Raw genomic sequence first — 17,549 nt, 5'->3', positions numbered from 1 at the left:
AACCTTCCCAGGTTGTGAACTGGTGGTGGCAGCAGTATACCATTCAGGGCCTGGCCAGAAGCTTCGGGGTCGGGAGGAGTCTGAACACCTCAACTCCCACTATAAGACCTAAACAGCTTTTTATATTGATAGACAGATAGAAATTAAGGGCTAGGTCTTTTGAAGAGTGAAAAAGAAGAAAGGTGTCTTTTTTTCCTAGTGCATGGAAGAAAGCTTTTAATTTCACAGCATGCCTCTCCAACCCTATCTCCAGGATACTTACCATAAGCTGACAGGGGCTTGAGCAGTTCCCCATCCTGTCTCTACCTTGCCACCCCCTTCATTTTCCTTCCCCTCCTCAGCCACTTCCAATATTACATGTTTCACCTACACTACACTATGCTCTCATTCCGTAAAGACAGAGTGCATCACAAGGCCTCCTTCTTAGCAACAAACTGAGTAAGCACCCCATCAACACCAGCTTCTGCTGCTTTCATGGATAGCACCTGAATTAAATAATAAACACTTATATCATGCTTTCATATGTTTAAAGCACTTGACCACCATCCTCGGTTTTGCTGTTTAGAGTCTAATTACCATTCCTAAATTTAGACGTGCTTTGACGCTCGCCAGTCTAAATGCGCTTCCATCTGCTGTTATGGAGGGAAGATTTAAAGGTACCCCTTTCTCTGCTCGACTTTGCCCCTGTGGGTCTGGTCAAGTGGAGACAAGTGCGCATGCCATTTTATATTGCAATTTCTATAGGGACGCCCACTTAAGATTAGTGTCCCCTTTGCTGCACCGTTTTCCTGGGCATTTGGATGACTTTTATTTGAAGTATTTACTGTCCAGTCTTGATGACGACCTAATTAGCAAAATGGCTAGGTACTGTTATATCATTTGCAACATCTGCTTAGGTTTCCAAGAATGTTTTGCTTTCTCTTTTCCGTGATTCTTGTTTTATGATTGTAATGGAGGGTGCTCTGCTCTCTGGCTATCAGCAAGATCTAGCTGGAGTTCACCATCTCTGCCTTAATTCTAACCTGTTAATATTGCGTCATAATCTGTGTGATTTATTACGCTGAGTTTCTTGCAAGTATGTATAAACATACTTAGACCAATAGACCACATAGACCAATACTAAGTATTGGTCTATGACCGCAATAAAGAATGATGATGCGGATAATGCTGTTTAGCAAAATAAAAAGACAAACAAGCAAATTTACAGCTGGGTGCAAAAATTAGCTCCCAATTTCCTGGCCATGAATAAAGAGACAAACAAGGTTACTTAATTTTTGATATCCAGTATCAGAAAATATCCAAATTCACTTGGCAAAACAAAGTTTTTCTTAATGCTGAATTCTAATACTGCATTTGCCCTCAAAGACAACTCTGAATTTAAGATGACCTCCTTAAAAAGCAGAGGTTAAATGCAGGCTATACCTGCATTTATTTGAAAGGAATACTCTGAATTGTAAGATATCTCAATTCCTAATAACAAAATACTTGGAAAAATTAAAAAAAACAACAACCTTGGATTCAGATAAATACAATATTAATTTATCCCACTGGTCCTTAGAAAAAGGACTTTGAGTATCATAGTGAAGAATATCCTCAACCAAAAAACATGCATGGCACTGTTCAACTGGGTGGTTTTCCTAATGTCCCCTTTGAAAAATCAGAAGGTACAATATTGAATCATAGCTCAGTGAAAACATTCCTGCAAAGAGCTAATATAACATAGTCCAAAAGCACTTCACATACAGTGCGGCTGTATTCACACACGCAGCCAAGCCCACACGCAGCGCTTCAGTGGCAAACCCCATCTGCAGAGCCAGCCTCTTAAATAAGATTAAGGGACCGTGCTCCCTTAGCCCCTTTTCCTTAATCATGTGCAGTGCCAGCTGCTTTTCCTTGATCGTGTGTAGCACTGTCACTGTGGGGATTCCCATAATGGATCCCCTATTATGTGCATAATGCTCTTTCATGGTGCATTATGAGATTTCCTGAGGCTGGGCCAATGCGTCCTGGCCCCTGACTGTCCACACTACCTAGGGCAGCCTAGGATTGTCTGGGCACAAAGTTGGTGCGCCCTGCAATGGAGGAGCTGTCATCTGCAGGGAAGGTAATTTTAAGCAGCCTCCCCTCCCCCCTGTCCAGTAGCCCTCTCACTCAATTGTGAGAATGGGCTCATTATCTTACTGCAATTCTTACAAGAACCCTGTAACACTGATTGGTAGCACTATCCCCATATTACAGGTGGGAGGGGCCAAAAATGGCTTCCCCAAGACAAGCTAGCACTTACATGGCAGAGGAGACTCGCCTATTCATTCTGGTTTCATTTTGGGTCTGGGGTTTATAAGTTTAAATATTCAGCTTGAAGGACTGATGGTGAAAACCAATTTGAGAACTGTACAAAAACAGTATGTATCTGTAGGCAAAAACAGCTTCCGCATTACTGCTCGTATTGTCAGGCTGCTGCTACTACCTGTAACAAGTGTGTTAGGAATCTAATGAGAACCCAGAAGTATCAAGGAATTTGTTTATTTATTACTTAGCTGGGAGGACTTGGCCTGTCTGTTAATGGTGTTACTAATGCATTAGGAGCTAGACACTAAAAGCCCGTGACCAGAATACAAAATCAGTGACTTCCCCAGAAATCAATCAAAGCCAAGGGAGATAACAAAGATCTGGATTCTAAGGCTCCGACCAGTGCCTTAAAAGCAATTACACCAGGAAGAAATTACAAACACCTAAAGGAAAGAAGGAAATGCTAGATGTTACTTTGGTGTACTTTTTATAGACAATACGTGTTCAGATGCTTGAGTACTAAAGAGTCAGGACTCTCAGCCAGCCTTTGTACTACTCATCAGATTCCCACGACCACTTCATTCCATACCCCACTGGAAATCTGGTAAGGGGAGAAGACTAACAGCAATGCCCCATTTGCACGATGGGGCAAATGGAGAGCCTCAAGGAGGAGGCAGGATGACACCACTTTTTAAAAATCTCCTTTGACCTCCTACATGCCCAGCAAAGGAAGGGGCTGTCCCCCTCCTTGGCTCTTTCTCCAATTTTTCTCCCCATTCCTCTGCCACATTCCTTTTTATCTGCCTTTATTTTCCTCAGTTTTTGGTCCCTCCTAATCCCCTGCTTCCGTCTTCAGCATCATTCCTCTGGTATCTAGTTCTAGCTTTCCCTAGGCCTGCTGGTTCCTCGTCCTCCTCATTCTCAGAAACAATATCCAGCTGCCTCCTGCCTCTCAGAGTCCCAAGAGGGGCTTTCTAATGCAATCCATCCTTTGCAGAATAAATCTGTGGATTACACTCAGATGCACCCTCCCCCCATGGCAACATTTCACTGTTGCCAAGTCTGTGTTTATACAGAACAGAATCACTGGCCAAACCTGAGCTGTAACAATAATAGAGTCTTGTGAGCCATTTACTGGCAGTCATTTGCCACTATCAGTAAATGCAGGTTCATTGTCACAGCTTTAGAAATTTCCTTGCATTCGTTGCAAGGAAGATCCAGGCAATGCTAGAGGGTGAGTGAATGGGTAGCAAGGCATGCAGATGAATATCAATGAGGGAAATGCAAAAAGGGCTGCAAGGGAGCTTTCACAGGTAGATGTAGCAGCTGTCAGAACTCATAGCTGCTATAGGCTTCCTGTAACATGGAGGTTCTATGGGGGGGCATAATTGCAATTGGGCAGATGTAGCCAAAGCCCCGCCCCCACAAGAAGAGGAACCACCGACAGCTCCCCACTTATCTCACCTGATTGGATGGATGGGCTCTTTCCTTTCTCATGCAAGCAAGGGAGGAAAGAACCCATGCACCTCCTTACCACCATGCAACCTGACCAGACAATGGTCAATCCTCAGAGGAGGAGAGCTGGTCTTGTGGTAGCAAGCATGAATTGTCCCCTTTGCTAAGCAGGGTTCAACCTGGTTTGCATTTGAATGGGAGACTAGAAGTGTTAGTACTGTAAGATATTCCCCTCAGGGGATGGTGCCACTCTGGGAAGAGCATCTAGGTTCCAGGTTCCCTCCCTGGCATCTCCAAGATAGGGCCGAGAGAGATTCCTGCCTGCAACCTTGGAGAAGCCGCTGCCAGTCTGGGTAGACAATACTGAGCTAGATGGACCAATGGTCCGACTTGGTAGAAGGCAGCTTCTTATGTTCCTAATAGTGGCGGTGGTAGCAGAAGCAGTAGCAAGTGGCAAGGCAATGAGAGGCATAGAGAGGGCAAATGCCAGCCCCTCATATGGGAGTGGCAATGAGAAGGGATTTGGTAAGGAAGGACCCACTTGGCGGGGCAGTGGGTAAGCAGCAGTGTTGGTGGGTCCTTCCCCCCCCCCACCCCCCAAACATTTTCTATGAAAAATTCAGCTGTGTCTTTGGCTGTGCAAAAACAGAGGGCCCTCTGACATCTGGAACGTAGGCCACTTCAGGGCTCCTTATGCCTGGAGAGCGCTGCTCTTGTAGTGGCAAGCATGACTTGTCCCCTTAGCTAAGCAGGGTCCACCCTGATTGCATATGAATGGGAGACTAGAAGTGTGAGCACTGTAAGATATTCCCCATAGGGGATGGAGCTGTTCTGGGAAGAGCATCTAGGTTCCAAGTTCCCTCCCTGGCTTCTCCAAGGCTGAGAGAGATTCCTGCCTGCAACCTTGGAGAAGCCGCTGCCAGTCTGTGTAGACAATACTGAGCGAGATGAACCTATGGTCTGACTCAGTATTTGGCAGCTTCCTATGTTCCTATGCCACTGATCTCTTTATTTAGGGCTCTTCTGTGGACTGGGCCACAGTCTGGTAGGAATCCATGTTACACTAAATGGAGATGGATGTAAACAGTTTTCCAATACAAGTTTGGTCAGAAAAATAATTTGAAACCTGAGTTTTTTAACTAGCTGGAAGAAAGCAGCCTTAGATAACTCAAGGATGTTGCTGCTGCTTTTATAGACTGCTACAAATAGCCTGGGTATCTGTCTACATCTCCCCCCATTCCACTTGTATATGATAAACAGACATAAGTCTCCAGCACGAAAAACTAATTCTGATAAAGTGTGTCCTAGAATTTCCTATCACTAAGAAAAGTGCAAAAATGTGAAACAAGACAGTTCTCCAAAACAAAAGCAGCAGTATTATTTGAAAAAAGTGACAGTTGACATAATTGCTGTGAAGACATAATGGTAAATCTGGTAATGAAAGACCCCTCTACACACAAAAAACCTTAACAAAAGTCCACTGAAGTGATCAAGATAATGCTTGTTTCCTCTGTAGAAAGTGACTCCCTTATTACCTCCATTTGAATCTTAAATGATGAGGCACTGAAAAAGGTATAGGAAATAAAAGAGAAAAGTCACACATCTAAAATCTTCTAATACGTAATGATGGCCCATTTCCCATCTAGCATCTTTGCAGTCCTGTGGGATGTCCATCACCATGTGCCTTGTTCGAGAGTGTTCTTACAAACTTTGTTATAACCAATGCTCATAACCAATTTCATAACCTGGTGTTTTCCAGACTACAAGATTTGTACCAGTTAAAGTGTTGCAAAGTGCAACAGTATGAGGCAGTGGCTTGAAACTGCGAGTACAGCATTTCTCGATGCGTTTTTCAATGCATCGTGACAGGGTTCGGGAAGTTCAAATTGTCCACCACTACAGTGGGTTTTCCGGGCAGGGGGTGTCCAGGGGGTGCCATTCCACCTGAATGGCATTCACTGCCCCCCCTCTTCCTCCATTTCAGGCCAATGGGGTTGCAGAGGAGGAGGATGTGATGAGGTTTTTTTCTCTCTCTAGGAGGTTTTGCAAAGCTGCCACTAGGGGGAGCACCATGGCACAAACTACAATTCCTTGACTGCCTCTTGAGCAAGAACCCGGACAATTTAAAAAAAAAATCCATATATGGAAAGGGGCTTTAGATATCAACAAATCCTTGAACTGCGGAATGAGTCCTCCACACCACATGGCATTGAGTACAGTTTGCAGGCTTGCTGGTAAATGATTCAGTTCAATGGGCTTCCTCTTAAGTGACTGTTCTCTCTCCCTGCCCTGGACTGCTCCGTTGCCTTCTGGTAAACAAATGGGATTGCACATAAGTAAATGATTTAGTTCAATGCAGAAGTGTAGCTTCTTCTGTCCTGCTTGTGCAAGCAAGAGCACCAGGAAATAAAACGGGGAGGAAATATATATTTTTAAAAAACATATGCCCTTACATATCAACAGATCCTCTATCTGCCAAATGATCTAGCCGATCCACAGCACACACAAAAGGAGGAAACATGAACGTGTCTGAAAAATAAGTCTGAAAAAACAAAAACAAATGTGATCAAAATCAAATACTGAAAGGAGATGAGAATCGGATTACACCTTTGTGCAAAAACCTGGGCAGAAATTTAAAAATATATATATTTCTCGTGCATGCAACAGAAAGGGGCTGTAAAAATCAACAAAACATTGCACAGCAATTTGAACCATCCAGACCACATCACACTGCAACACATAAACTACAGGGCAAGCCTCCTACAATGGAAAAATACAGCTACTTTTCTGCAACACATTTACATTGTAGGGCTACAACGCATCAATAAAATCTGAAACAAAGCACTGGAAATATGAATGGCACCCTGCTGACAGCACAACCACCGCAATATCTCAACATGGGCAATACGCAGGTGCGCTTAGCGGACACGTTGCAAATCTGTTACAGTGTGTAATCTGGAAACACCCCCGTGATGCATTAGAAGATGCAAGGTACTGTATGTATTCAAAATATTTTACATGCTTATGAAGCAGAAACAAATGGAAGACATTGAGGCTGTTCACACGAGTGTGCAAAACCAGGCTAAGGTAGCCCAGCCTGGTTTTGCACGTTGGTGTGAACCACCGGGATAACACCCAATCCTGGTGGCTCCATGCTGGCAAACATGTGTTTAATCATGTGTCCACCGAGGCTGCTTGCTGCCATGGCTGGCACACTTGGGCGGAGTGGGGATCGCAGTAATGCACCACACAGTTGCACTGTGCATTATTGGGGTTCTGGGTGCATCCTGGGGTTCTGGGTGCGTCCATCCCCCAGAGCTGCTGGGCAAGCCGCAGGTGAGCTGCTGCTCATCCGCCCAGGGACTAGACCAAGCACCTTTCAGCTGTGGGGAAAGTAAGTTGAACCCTCCTTCCCCACAGATAGCCCATGAGCTCTTCTCACTGATCGTGAGAAGAGCTCTGTTGTCACCAAACACATGCCCTTATGTTTGGAAGACATATAGACCTCACAATGTCATCAATACCTCCCCTTTAGTTTCAAAGCTAGTCAAATCTTCAAGAATCTTTGGGTTCGTCCAGAGAATTATCTGAACACACCTGATGCAAGCTGCTGATGAAGCCAAGATGACTAGTTTGGAAGACTGCCCAGATTAGTGGAGCACAGTGTTCCCTCTAACTGGGATTCCCAGATGCTGTTGACTACAGCTCCCAGCAGGGGGAGAGTAACTGGCCCTATCCACCTCCAGCACAGTACCTCCAGTGACTGTTGCTGATGTCTGTCTTATGTTTCTTTTTAGATTGTGAGCCCTATGGGGACAGGGATCCATCTTATAGATTTATTATTTCTCTGTCTAAACCGCTCTGAGCCATTTTTGGAATGGTGGTATAGAAATCGAATTAATAAAATAAATCATCATGATGTGGGAACCAATGCAATACAGATCCTTATACAATACAGCCAATGCAATACTGCCAGTGCAATACAGATCCCTAACTAGCAGATTAGGTAGTTACTAAATTCTTTTGATGAAATTCAAGATGAAACACATGGTTCAAGACCCTTCTCATTATGCAGTGGATCAAATTTTGTAAGATACAGAGATATCTGCTAGAAATGGTTATGCATTCTCTCCAGTACATAAACACACTTATTTAAATGCATACTTTGCAATGTACTGTTGCACCAGCTATAAGAGGTAATGTGAAAATACTTGGTGTAAGTGTTAAATATAAATACACACAAATTATAATTCTATATCTATATCTAAATCAAGGGAGGGTTGGTGATGGCAAAAAAATCTAGGGATTTTTAGTAGAAAAATGCGGAGCAAAAATCAAAGGAAACCATGCAATGTTTGGACAGAAATTCAAGGGAGATCAATCTACTCCTAGTTTGTTAATATCAAAAGTTTCACTCCTTAGCACTCTGATGTTATTGTCCTGGTTTTTGAGAAGGGTGACACTGATATAGGTAGAAGCTGCATTATTCACTCCTCCCAAATGAACCAGGGCTTCCAGCGTTACCTTTGTGGATCAGGAAAGAACCATTCTGCAGTGGCTCCCATGTGGTTCAATTAATATTAGAAGGGTTCCTCAGTTGTCAGCATTCTATGTGAGCTTTCTGGAGAATGAGTTTCCTTGCATTCCGATGTGTGACAAAATCAATTTGAAATGAGAGCATTCTGTATTCAGTAGGATTTTCCTTTCAAGAGTGATGATGGTCCCTCACTATATTACCTTTTGTCCACAGAAACAAATCTCTGTAGGAAAGCAGCCCATTTTGATGCTAGCCAAAAGCAATTTACAGATTGCTGAAAAATTGGTGGAAAAAGCAGATGGGACTGTTTCAGCTATTTATTCCCTAACGGAAGAAGCTCTGGTGAAAACTAAACACGTTTCCCTTCAAGCACATTTATAATCTTGATTCTTGCAGTGGCCCCATAAATGGAATGCTATGCACAGCCAGCCACAGAAGAAGTTAGTGGTTTCCCAGGGCAGCTTCAAGTACATTAACAGTGTTCTTTACAATGCATAGATCTGAGCAGAGCTGGCTTTTCTGTAACCCTTAGCAGTGATTTTATTCTTTCTTCTCTCAATTACATTCATCGAGTTTCCATTAGCAATGTCTACGTCTTCCCAAGTACTGTTATTCATGATTACCTGCCCTTCTCAGCATCATGCCTTCACTGTTTTACTACCTTTCATAATTCCACACTCTGAAATTTAAATAAAAAGGAGTGAGTGGAAAAAATTCCTTTGTAACAATCAATACACTGTGCAGTGATAAGGTAAGGTCATGTTTCTAGGAAAATATGTAATGTTCTAGTTTTTTTTCAATCAGCTCACAAAGACTTCATCAAGTCTATACCCTGGCTTATGCATTCATGTGGTTGACACTCCACATCACATAGCACACACCCTCCCCTCCCACAAGCTCATAACTCCATGTGCAAGTTGGACACCCCGAAGTGTTCTTTCTGGAAGGGAGGGGGAAAACAAGCTCCTTCTCTGGCCTCTGATTTGGTATTTCCTTGGAGAAGTTCTTCCTTGAAGGCTGGAGGGGGGGCAAAATCTTTCAAGAGTCCTTCAGTCCTCTGGCTGCTGTCAGGGGCCACAGCAAGCTTCCTTTCAGTTCTCAGTGCACCCTCTCTCCTCAAGACTGATGTTTCTTTTCAGTGTCTCATCGGTGGTAATGAGGAGTGGGAAGGAGGCACAAATACACAGAAGGAACTGAAAGCTGAGGCAAACTGTACCTGCTGCAATTCCAGAATGTGTTTTAGAAATTATCCAAGTGAAACCAGAATTCTGGGAGACTGGAACACTAGGGGGAAAGAGAATCATTGGAACAATAAAGGAGTGAAAGTGGAGAAATGCTTCCATATCTACGTATTCACAAAGGTGACCATAGCATAGTGGCTAGGAGGCTGAGCTACAAATCAGAAAGTCTCTGCTTTGAATATCACCTCTGCCAGGAACTCACTTGGTGACCATAGACTCCCTCTCAGTCTCAGCCCTCCTCAACATGGGGATAATAAAACTTATCTTACAGGGCTGTTGTAAGAATTACAGACAAGATAACACATTTGAACATTTGAAAACTCTTTGCAGACTCTAATTATTATTATTGCATGGCTGTGCTGTGAGTCTTCAGGCAGTTATTTTTTTAGCACTCATGACTGGCTGCATTTGGCCAGAACTGTGGATCTAATGGACCTACAGTTCTGCTCCCCTCACATCCCTGCTTTCTTGTCTGACCATGGGACTGTGGATCTGATGAACCTGCAGTTCAACTGACACCCACCCTCCCTGCTCACCTGTCTGAATTCAGACATCACAGAGAGCACTCTCTCTGCAGTCAGAGAGATTGCAGAGAGGAGAGGGAACAGGCTGGGTTCCTTCTGGCATGAAGGATAGCTTGCACAGCCAATCACAGCCAGAGGGAGTGAGGAGCTTCCTCCCTCAACTCCGGTCTCAGTGAATGCAGCCTGCAGTTCCAGAGGCGTATCTAGGGAAAATAGCGCCTAGGGCAAACACTGAAATTGCGCCCCCTGTCCAAGCATCTGACACCCATCTTTGAGATAACTTTACCATAATATCAGCTGAAAAATACAAGTCAGGCTCGTTAATCTTTTAATCTTTCAAAAACTATTTTAGCAGTGGACTTAGCCAGACCAAAAAATGCTGGAAAACTACACATTTCAGTATGCTGGGGCTCATGAAATACCCAAATACTATGTGGAGGTGTACTTGGAAAACTAAACAGAAGTGCCTGTCTAATTCTCTACTATGTATTGTAGCATCACCATTACATAAGTTTTAAAAATAAATGGAGAATTTGACTTTTCCCAGATACTCTGTAAATAATTAAAGGATATGCAGAGTAAACTGTGTCACTGCTTGGAATATATTCTAGTCTTTCAGAAAGACAGTTAAAATGAGAGAAAGAGAGCAAGAAACTCCCAGTGGGCCTTAATATTAAGGATGTCACACTGATTCAAAGACAAATTCACCATTAATAGCCATATTAGCAAGACATCACATTTAACTCACTTATCACAAGAAGCAAAGTAAGAGCAAATGAATACAATCCTAGCTCATAAGCATCAGCTCAGTATTCACAAGCCCTGATTCTCTGTACATAGTGCCAATCTGAATATGTGTACAGTGACTTGTATTATATATTATTATTTTTTTATCTGTAGCCCCTTTGGGGGGCTTCCTAAAGGCTGGGGGGTTTACAAAGGTTCCTCCTCCCACCACTGGCCTCTAGGGCCTCGCAGGGACCATTTGAGCATGTGCAGTGGCCATTTTTAAAAATCTTTTTTTAAAAATAGCCACTGAAAACAAAATGGCCACTGCACATGCTCAAATGGCCTCTGCAAGGCCTGGCATGACCTAGGGCCTCACAGAGGCCATTTGAGCATGCACGGTGGCCATTTTGTTTTTGGCAGCCATTTTTTTTAAAAAAATTAATTTTACAAAATGGCGCCCCCCCTTCAAGTGGCACCCAGGGCACGTGCCCTGCCTGACCTACCCCTAGATACACCCCTGTGCAGTTCTGAATTCAGACAACACACAGGCTGCTTGAAACCTTGGGTTGGGGTGATGAAACTCACTAGAATCCGAGGGTTCAGATTGCAGTTAAGAAATTGAAACCTAGGGTTGTTCGCCTCGCAGAACCAGAGTTGCAAGCATTCAGATGACACAGTGAGAAAACCTCTGCCCCCTAAATCTCCAGTTCCACATTACGTGTGAGTGCAATCTCTATAATAGCATTTCAAAAGAAAAGAAAGCTCATAGTCCTCATGGTTGCATGAATGCTCAGAAGAATCTTTCTAGCACACCCTAAAGTATGATAAAAATTACTCGAGAATCTCTTTATAAGTCATCCATCATTTGAGAATCTTAACTTACTTTAGATAACTTAAATTGGAAGTTTTGTAAGGTGAAAGTTTCGTCCATGAAGTGAAGATATTCCTCCTTCAAGAGGAGGATCTGAGCAGTGTTTCATGATCAAAGACTGGTCTTTCCAAACAGATGGGTTCTCTTTTTCTACAATGTAAGCGCTACGTTGAACACTTGCTCAAAGACTGTCAAATTCCTTGTTGATTACAGAAAGTTGCAATTAAATTTAATAATTTGTTTTCCCATTCTGCCTGTAGCACACAGTTCTCTTTGATTGTAATCAGGGAGTGGAACTGAAATTGAACATGGATTCAAAAAACTAGTTCAGAGAGGTTTCTTCAGTGAATTGGAACTGAAAATCTCTTGGTTACCTTGAACCTGAACCAAAACCAAACCCTTAAACACAAAAGTGGTAATCAGTTCAAAACAAATGGTTAGGTTTAGTAACCAGGCCCTCAATGATAAGCATTCCTCTCCACTCCAGCTATATTTGGAGAAACTGTGTTTCCCAGTGAGCCATCTGAAAAGAGGAGGGGGAGGGGGAGGATGAGGAATTGGTAGGCAGGGCCTTTGAATGACTGGGTGCTCAAGGTTTCTCACCAGCAACAAGGTTTTAATATGGAAAATTATTGAACTGAGGAAGGAAGCCTCTTGTTTTGCCTTGGGGGGCACAGTTCATTCTTGTTACCCTTTTACCATTCAGTCTAAACAGGGTATTTAGCTTCTTTTTATTCTGTTGTATATATTTAGTTTTTAATTTAAAAAGTCACTTAAAATACATTTTCCTTAAGTTATTATTATATTATTCTATAAAGTTGTACTGTAAGCAAAAATACAAATAAATTGATATTATTTTTCATGAAATGGATCTCAGTTAGTTCAATGTGTGTAAAACTGGTGACAAAACCCTTTTTAAGTTACTGGGGTCATTCACACGACCTACCAGATGGGTGGGCAGGCAGGCGGGGGGGAGGCTTAACCTTGGGCCCCCAGATGTAGTTGGACTACAACTCCCAGAATCCCCAGACATGGCCTTTGTGGCTGGGGATTCTGGGAGTTGTTGTCCAACTACATCTGGGGGCCCAAGGTTAAGAAACCCTGCGTTAAGAGATGTGCTTCAGGTTGGCAACTTCTCTTCTCTTTTCTTTTTTTAACAAAAAAGTAGTCCTGGGAATCCTGATCCAAATCATCTGTGGCATGGCAAGGGGGTTCAACCTTTAATCTCTGTGCCATTTTCTTGCTAAAAAAAAACCCACACCACACCACACCTGGCATTTGCTGCAAACATCAGCTTTAAGGCTAAATGGCATATTTTGGAGGGGAGGAGATCCTTCAGGAAAACAGCACAGGGTAAAAAGGTTACTCATGCTTTCCCACACACCATAGTTCTGATCTGAATGGCTGGTTTTTGTTTTTGTTTTTAAGTTGTCAATCTCTTAACACATTAAATGCAACATGTAGTTTGGCCCTTGGTATTCACAGACACATCTAACTATTGGGTCACACATTCCATTGCAAATTGTCTATTTGCATTAGTAAATGAATGCCACTGACTTGCTGCTACTGACACCATTAACTAGTCCTGGCAGGGTCTGTGTAATCCAATCAGCTTCTGTCCTGGTTATGCTACTGACTTGGCAAGTGCTGCCCTAACTGCACCCATGATCCACTCCCTGATCAACTCAGTTCCCGCCCTGGATTCAGTAATGGTTTGTTATTGGGTTTTTTAAAATCAGAGGTTGGTAAGCCTATCCCGTTTCCCTGTCCGTAAAATGGGCATCGAAGTGAGTAACTTCAAGGGGTCATTAGAAGAATGTCTGAAATTGCTAATATTAATAACAGCTATGGATCCTTTTAAGGTTTTTTAGTTCTCGGTTTTTAGCTTCTGGTTATCTTTTAATTAGAAACCTTTTTAAAAATTGTAATTTTCAATGTGGTTTTAGTCTAGTCTTTTAACTTGTTCGACTTGATTAATCTTTTATGTTATATTGTATCTGTTGTATTGATATTGTGAGCCACCCCAAGCAGTAGTGTATTGAGGGGCAAGGTGTAGATATTTTAAATAAATAAATAAATCCTGCTCTGTAAAGAATGAATTTCAGTACATGCAATACGGACTTTCAGGGCCAAAACCCCAACATAGCATAGCTAGGGGAAAGGGAGCCTGTGTTCATCCCTCTCCCCAGTGTCCCTTCAGAGTGAGGGAGATCATGAAGAAAATAAAGAGGGAGGGGGCCCGGGGAACCCACCCACTCAATTATAGCTACATGCTAGATTATAGCTACATGCTAGATTAAATGAGCCTATCAAATTTGAAAAAACATTGGGAAAAGAAAAGCAAGATTTCTAGATTCTTACAATGTCTAAAGGTGGCTGGACATATTGTCTGGTATCTAAAGGGCTCCACATAAATAGAAAATGTTTCTGCTCATGTGTACAGGTATATACTGCTGATTTTTCCTTCCGGCTGCAGCTCCTGTTGAATCTCACTAATTATTTCTCTGGAGGGTCCCAAAACTCTTAGAATTAGCTTTTGGGAAGACGCAAGAAGCTGTGGGGGACAGAAAAGGCACAGTGTACATGCAGAGTGGCCCTTTGGAGCTTGGCTATAAGGGTTAATTTTATTGAAACCTGAAGTACCGAAAATCATTATTGCGTTTTCTTATGGAGAAACTTTGGTTTGTGTTGACTAATATAAAGGGGAGCTGAATATGCTGCTTCAGGCTTTTCCTATAATTGGCATTGACAGCTGGCTTTTAAAGTGCAGTAAACAATGGTGGATTCCACTGATCCATTGAGCTCACGCCTAATGCATATTTCAGGGTCACACTTAATGTGCAACAGATCTCTTAAGCCTCTAGTCTACAGCATGAGATGCTAATGCAGAATTGACCTGCAACACTGCCCTCTGCTGCACAGAAAAAAGCAAACGAAAATAAATCATGAGAAGCAGAGCAGACTTCAAGCCTCCTCCCAAACCTGTATTTAAGAACTTTCCGCAGTTTGCATGCAGACGCAGACAGGACAACAATATTGAACTCATCATCCCTGACGCTGGACTCAATCACTCAGAAAGCTGGAAACTACAGCAAAACAATCTGAAGCAAATAGGTGACCACCTGTTCAAACTGATTTCATGATCATATATTGGGCAAGTGAGAGAAATAGTCAATCTGCTTCACCCTCCATAGTTGTAGGCCCTTTGAATAGCCTGGAGAAAAAGAGTCTTGACAGGATCAATAATTACAAAACACAAAGACAAACTTAGCCTCTTTTTGCCCTTTGTTATGGGGAAAAAAAATCTGTTTTTTTAAAGACAAGCACCTTTAATTTGGAGAAATGAACTGTGTTGTTAGTAATAATGTATACTCCACTTTCAATGCACAAAGTGTGTTTTGCACAAAGTGGGTTTCACCCTTTACATAATAGTCAATTCTCATGACAGGTCAACTATAATATTGCAACAACAATAATCCAATTTTCCGCATGTGCCTCGCTGAAGCAGAGATCTGTATATTTGCCCAAGGCCAAATGTCTTTTCTCCAGTGCTCCAGGGCATTTTATGGGTATGTGACAGGTCAACATTTAGTAGTTGACATGACAGTTTCCCTAGCATTCCCACTTCCATGCTGGGGAAAATAATATCTGCTTCATTTCTCTCTGCCATGCACCTGTTAAAGGTACAGGATTCTGAGCCCTGGCAGATAAAAGGTGGAAAATCTACCATTCTTGTTTCACTGATAAGATTGGGCTGAAAGAAAGATACAAAATATATGGAAACCTTGAAAAGCTACAAATTATTTCAGGCACTAAAAGATGTTCTAAAATTATGAATAAGGGTAAATTATATCTGACTAATCCAACAGTTTATTCTGATTGACAATATCTATGCAAGGTCTTTAACAGAGGCCTTTTGCAGCCCTGCTGTAGGAGCTCCTTCAAAGCAATGAATATGCTACCTTCTAAATGCAAGGCATAGGGCCTTACCTCTGAGCTATAATTCTTTCCTTGCATCATTAATCTTCTGCAATTTAAGAAGAGATATAAAAGATATCAATATAATACTTGAAGTTAATATTAGCTTTCAGCAATGGTGAAAAAATTAGTTAACAGGTGGTCACCTTCAGCTCTCACCTTAATCCATCACCTATGTCATGTTCAATGGGCGGAAGAGGCATTCACAAGAGTCCATCATTTCAAAAATAACCTGAGTATATACTTTTGGAATGAATGCACATCTACATGTTGGCTTCCCACATCTGCAATTATTTTTCCTCTTAAAGAGCCCTTGCATTATTTATATGAAGCTTCCCCAAAAATAAAAAATAAAAAATTCTCTCTGCAATCACCTTCCCCTTTGCTTCATACCTGTAAATCTTGTATCTTGTACTAAATCCCTGTTGGCTTCTGTCCACGAAATCTGTGTACTCTGGGGAGCGATGGAAGGGTCCCTTATCAGAGAGGAGCCAGTCGAAGGGGCTTGTGGCATGCTGATCCGAAGCAGCAGCGACCGCTAAAACCCAGCAATGAAGACTCAGGGCTATCCACTCCCATAGAGCCATCAGAGAGAACAATTCAGCACCAGCACTGCATCGCCATATCATGCTTCCACAGGGGACTTAGAGTCTTCATTCTCTTAGCTGTCCCTTAACACCTAGACAAAATACACATGCAATTAGATCAATATACTTGGCCTGCTTATGAAGCTGTCAGAAATGTTCGATTTTCCCACACCTTAAGAGAGAGCTGGTAAAGGGCCAGAAAGAGGCATGAAAGCATGGGAGACATGTTCCCTTCTTCCCTGCTGTCCTGCTGTGCTCAGCCCCAAGAATGTATCCATGCAAGTGCATGCCTGACTGTGAATAACTTATACACATGTCTGCATGTGAGAGAGAAAGAGAAAGAATGTGTGCAGATGTTACAGTGCAAATGGGGGCCAAACCTGATGTTACTTTAAGCATGTGCTATTCAAGTATGGACTCCCTGCCCGCCATGAATAGCATGCATGGTGGAAGGAGTTAGAATTTCAGTGGGGAACAGCTTTAACCTTTGGTTCCCATCATAGACATGACCCCAATCATACACACCCATGGTTGTTATTTGACCAGGGGGGAAAGCTTTCACTGGCACCACTGGGAGCTTTTCTCCCTGGCCAAATTTCAGTTTCAGGGAAGCCATACCCAGGTGAGGACCATGGCAAAGACAAAGGCTCAAAGACCCCTTTATGCTCCCAAATAGCATGAATGCATATGGACAAAGGGGAAAAAACCATGCAGCTGCATAGTCCATGTTTAAGTAATAATCTAGTTTGTCCCCTGACTGTTTGAGCTTGCACAATGATAAGCGGGTTTGTGAGAGTTTTGTGTGTGAAGAGACCTGGAAAAAAGGAAACAGGAAGGGCCACATGGAAGAAGGCAGAGGTGCTCTTACCCCTGGACTTTGGGGTCAAAGTCCAGGGCCTCCACACACCCTGGGGGCCCTCAAATCATCTTTAGTCTGTCCTGGTGAGATATATGGTTTGTGCCCTCAAGAACCTACATGTTAAAAAATGATGCTTAACTTGCAGTGGAGGGGGGCACCCTCCAAAAATTACCAAAGTGCACTTCTGGAAGAAGGAAAGTCTCCTTGCTCCCTCCTTACAAACATCACATAGGATTTTTCTCCTTTAATTTGCAATGCACAAACAAGGCATTAGAAGCTTATTAAATAGTGGGAGGTCTACAATGCCGAGAATTCTATCCAAACTAATCTGCAACATTTGTAACAGGTTATAAATGTTTAATACACAACATTCTGGTGTCACTGATTTGCAGCATGATGTTTTGAAGCAGATTTATAATTTATTGAAATGTGAATCATCAGTAATTTGGGTGAAGGGATTTTACCAAAAGATTGAAAAT

At 42.5% G+C, this 17,549-nt stretch overlaps 1 protein-coding gene across 5 annotated transcripts in view; it reads right to left on the bottom strand.

The window, feature by feature from the left end:
• The window catches only part of BRINP3 (BMP/retinoic acid inducible neural specific 3), a 352,098-nt gene that overhangs the window by 303,197 nt on the left and 31,352 nt on the right, over positions 1–17,549 (bottom strand). For 4 of the 5 annotated variants that reach the window (XM_053248782.1, XM_053248785.1, XM_053248783.1 and 1 more), the window contains exon 2: positions 16,018–16,303. In XM_053248782.1, the coding sequence (XP_053104757.1) occupies positions 16,018–16,253 (236 nt within the window). In that variant the 5' untranslated portion in view covers positions 16,254–16,303. Of the gene's footprint in view, positions 1–8,268; positions 8,407–16,017; positions 16,304–17,549 lie in introns of those variants that run through there. The other variant, XM_053248786.1, reaches the window with a different exon arrangement.

The sequence above is a fragment of the Hemicordylus capensis genome, chromosome 4 (assembly GCF_027244095.1).
Source record: "Hemicordylus capensis ecotype Gifberg chromosome 4, rHemCap1.1.pri, whole genome shotgun sequence".
Taxonomy (NCBI): domain Eukaryota; kingdom Metazoa; phylum Chordata; class Lepidosauria; order Squamata; family Cordylidae; genus Hemicordylus; species Hemicordylus capensis.
This window is presented reverse-complemented; position numbering and strand designations above follow the sequence as displayed.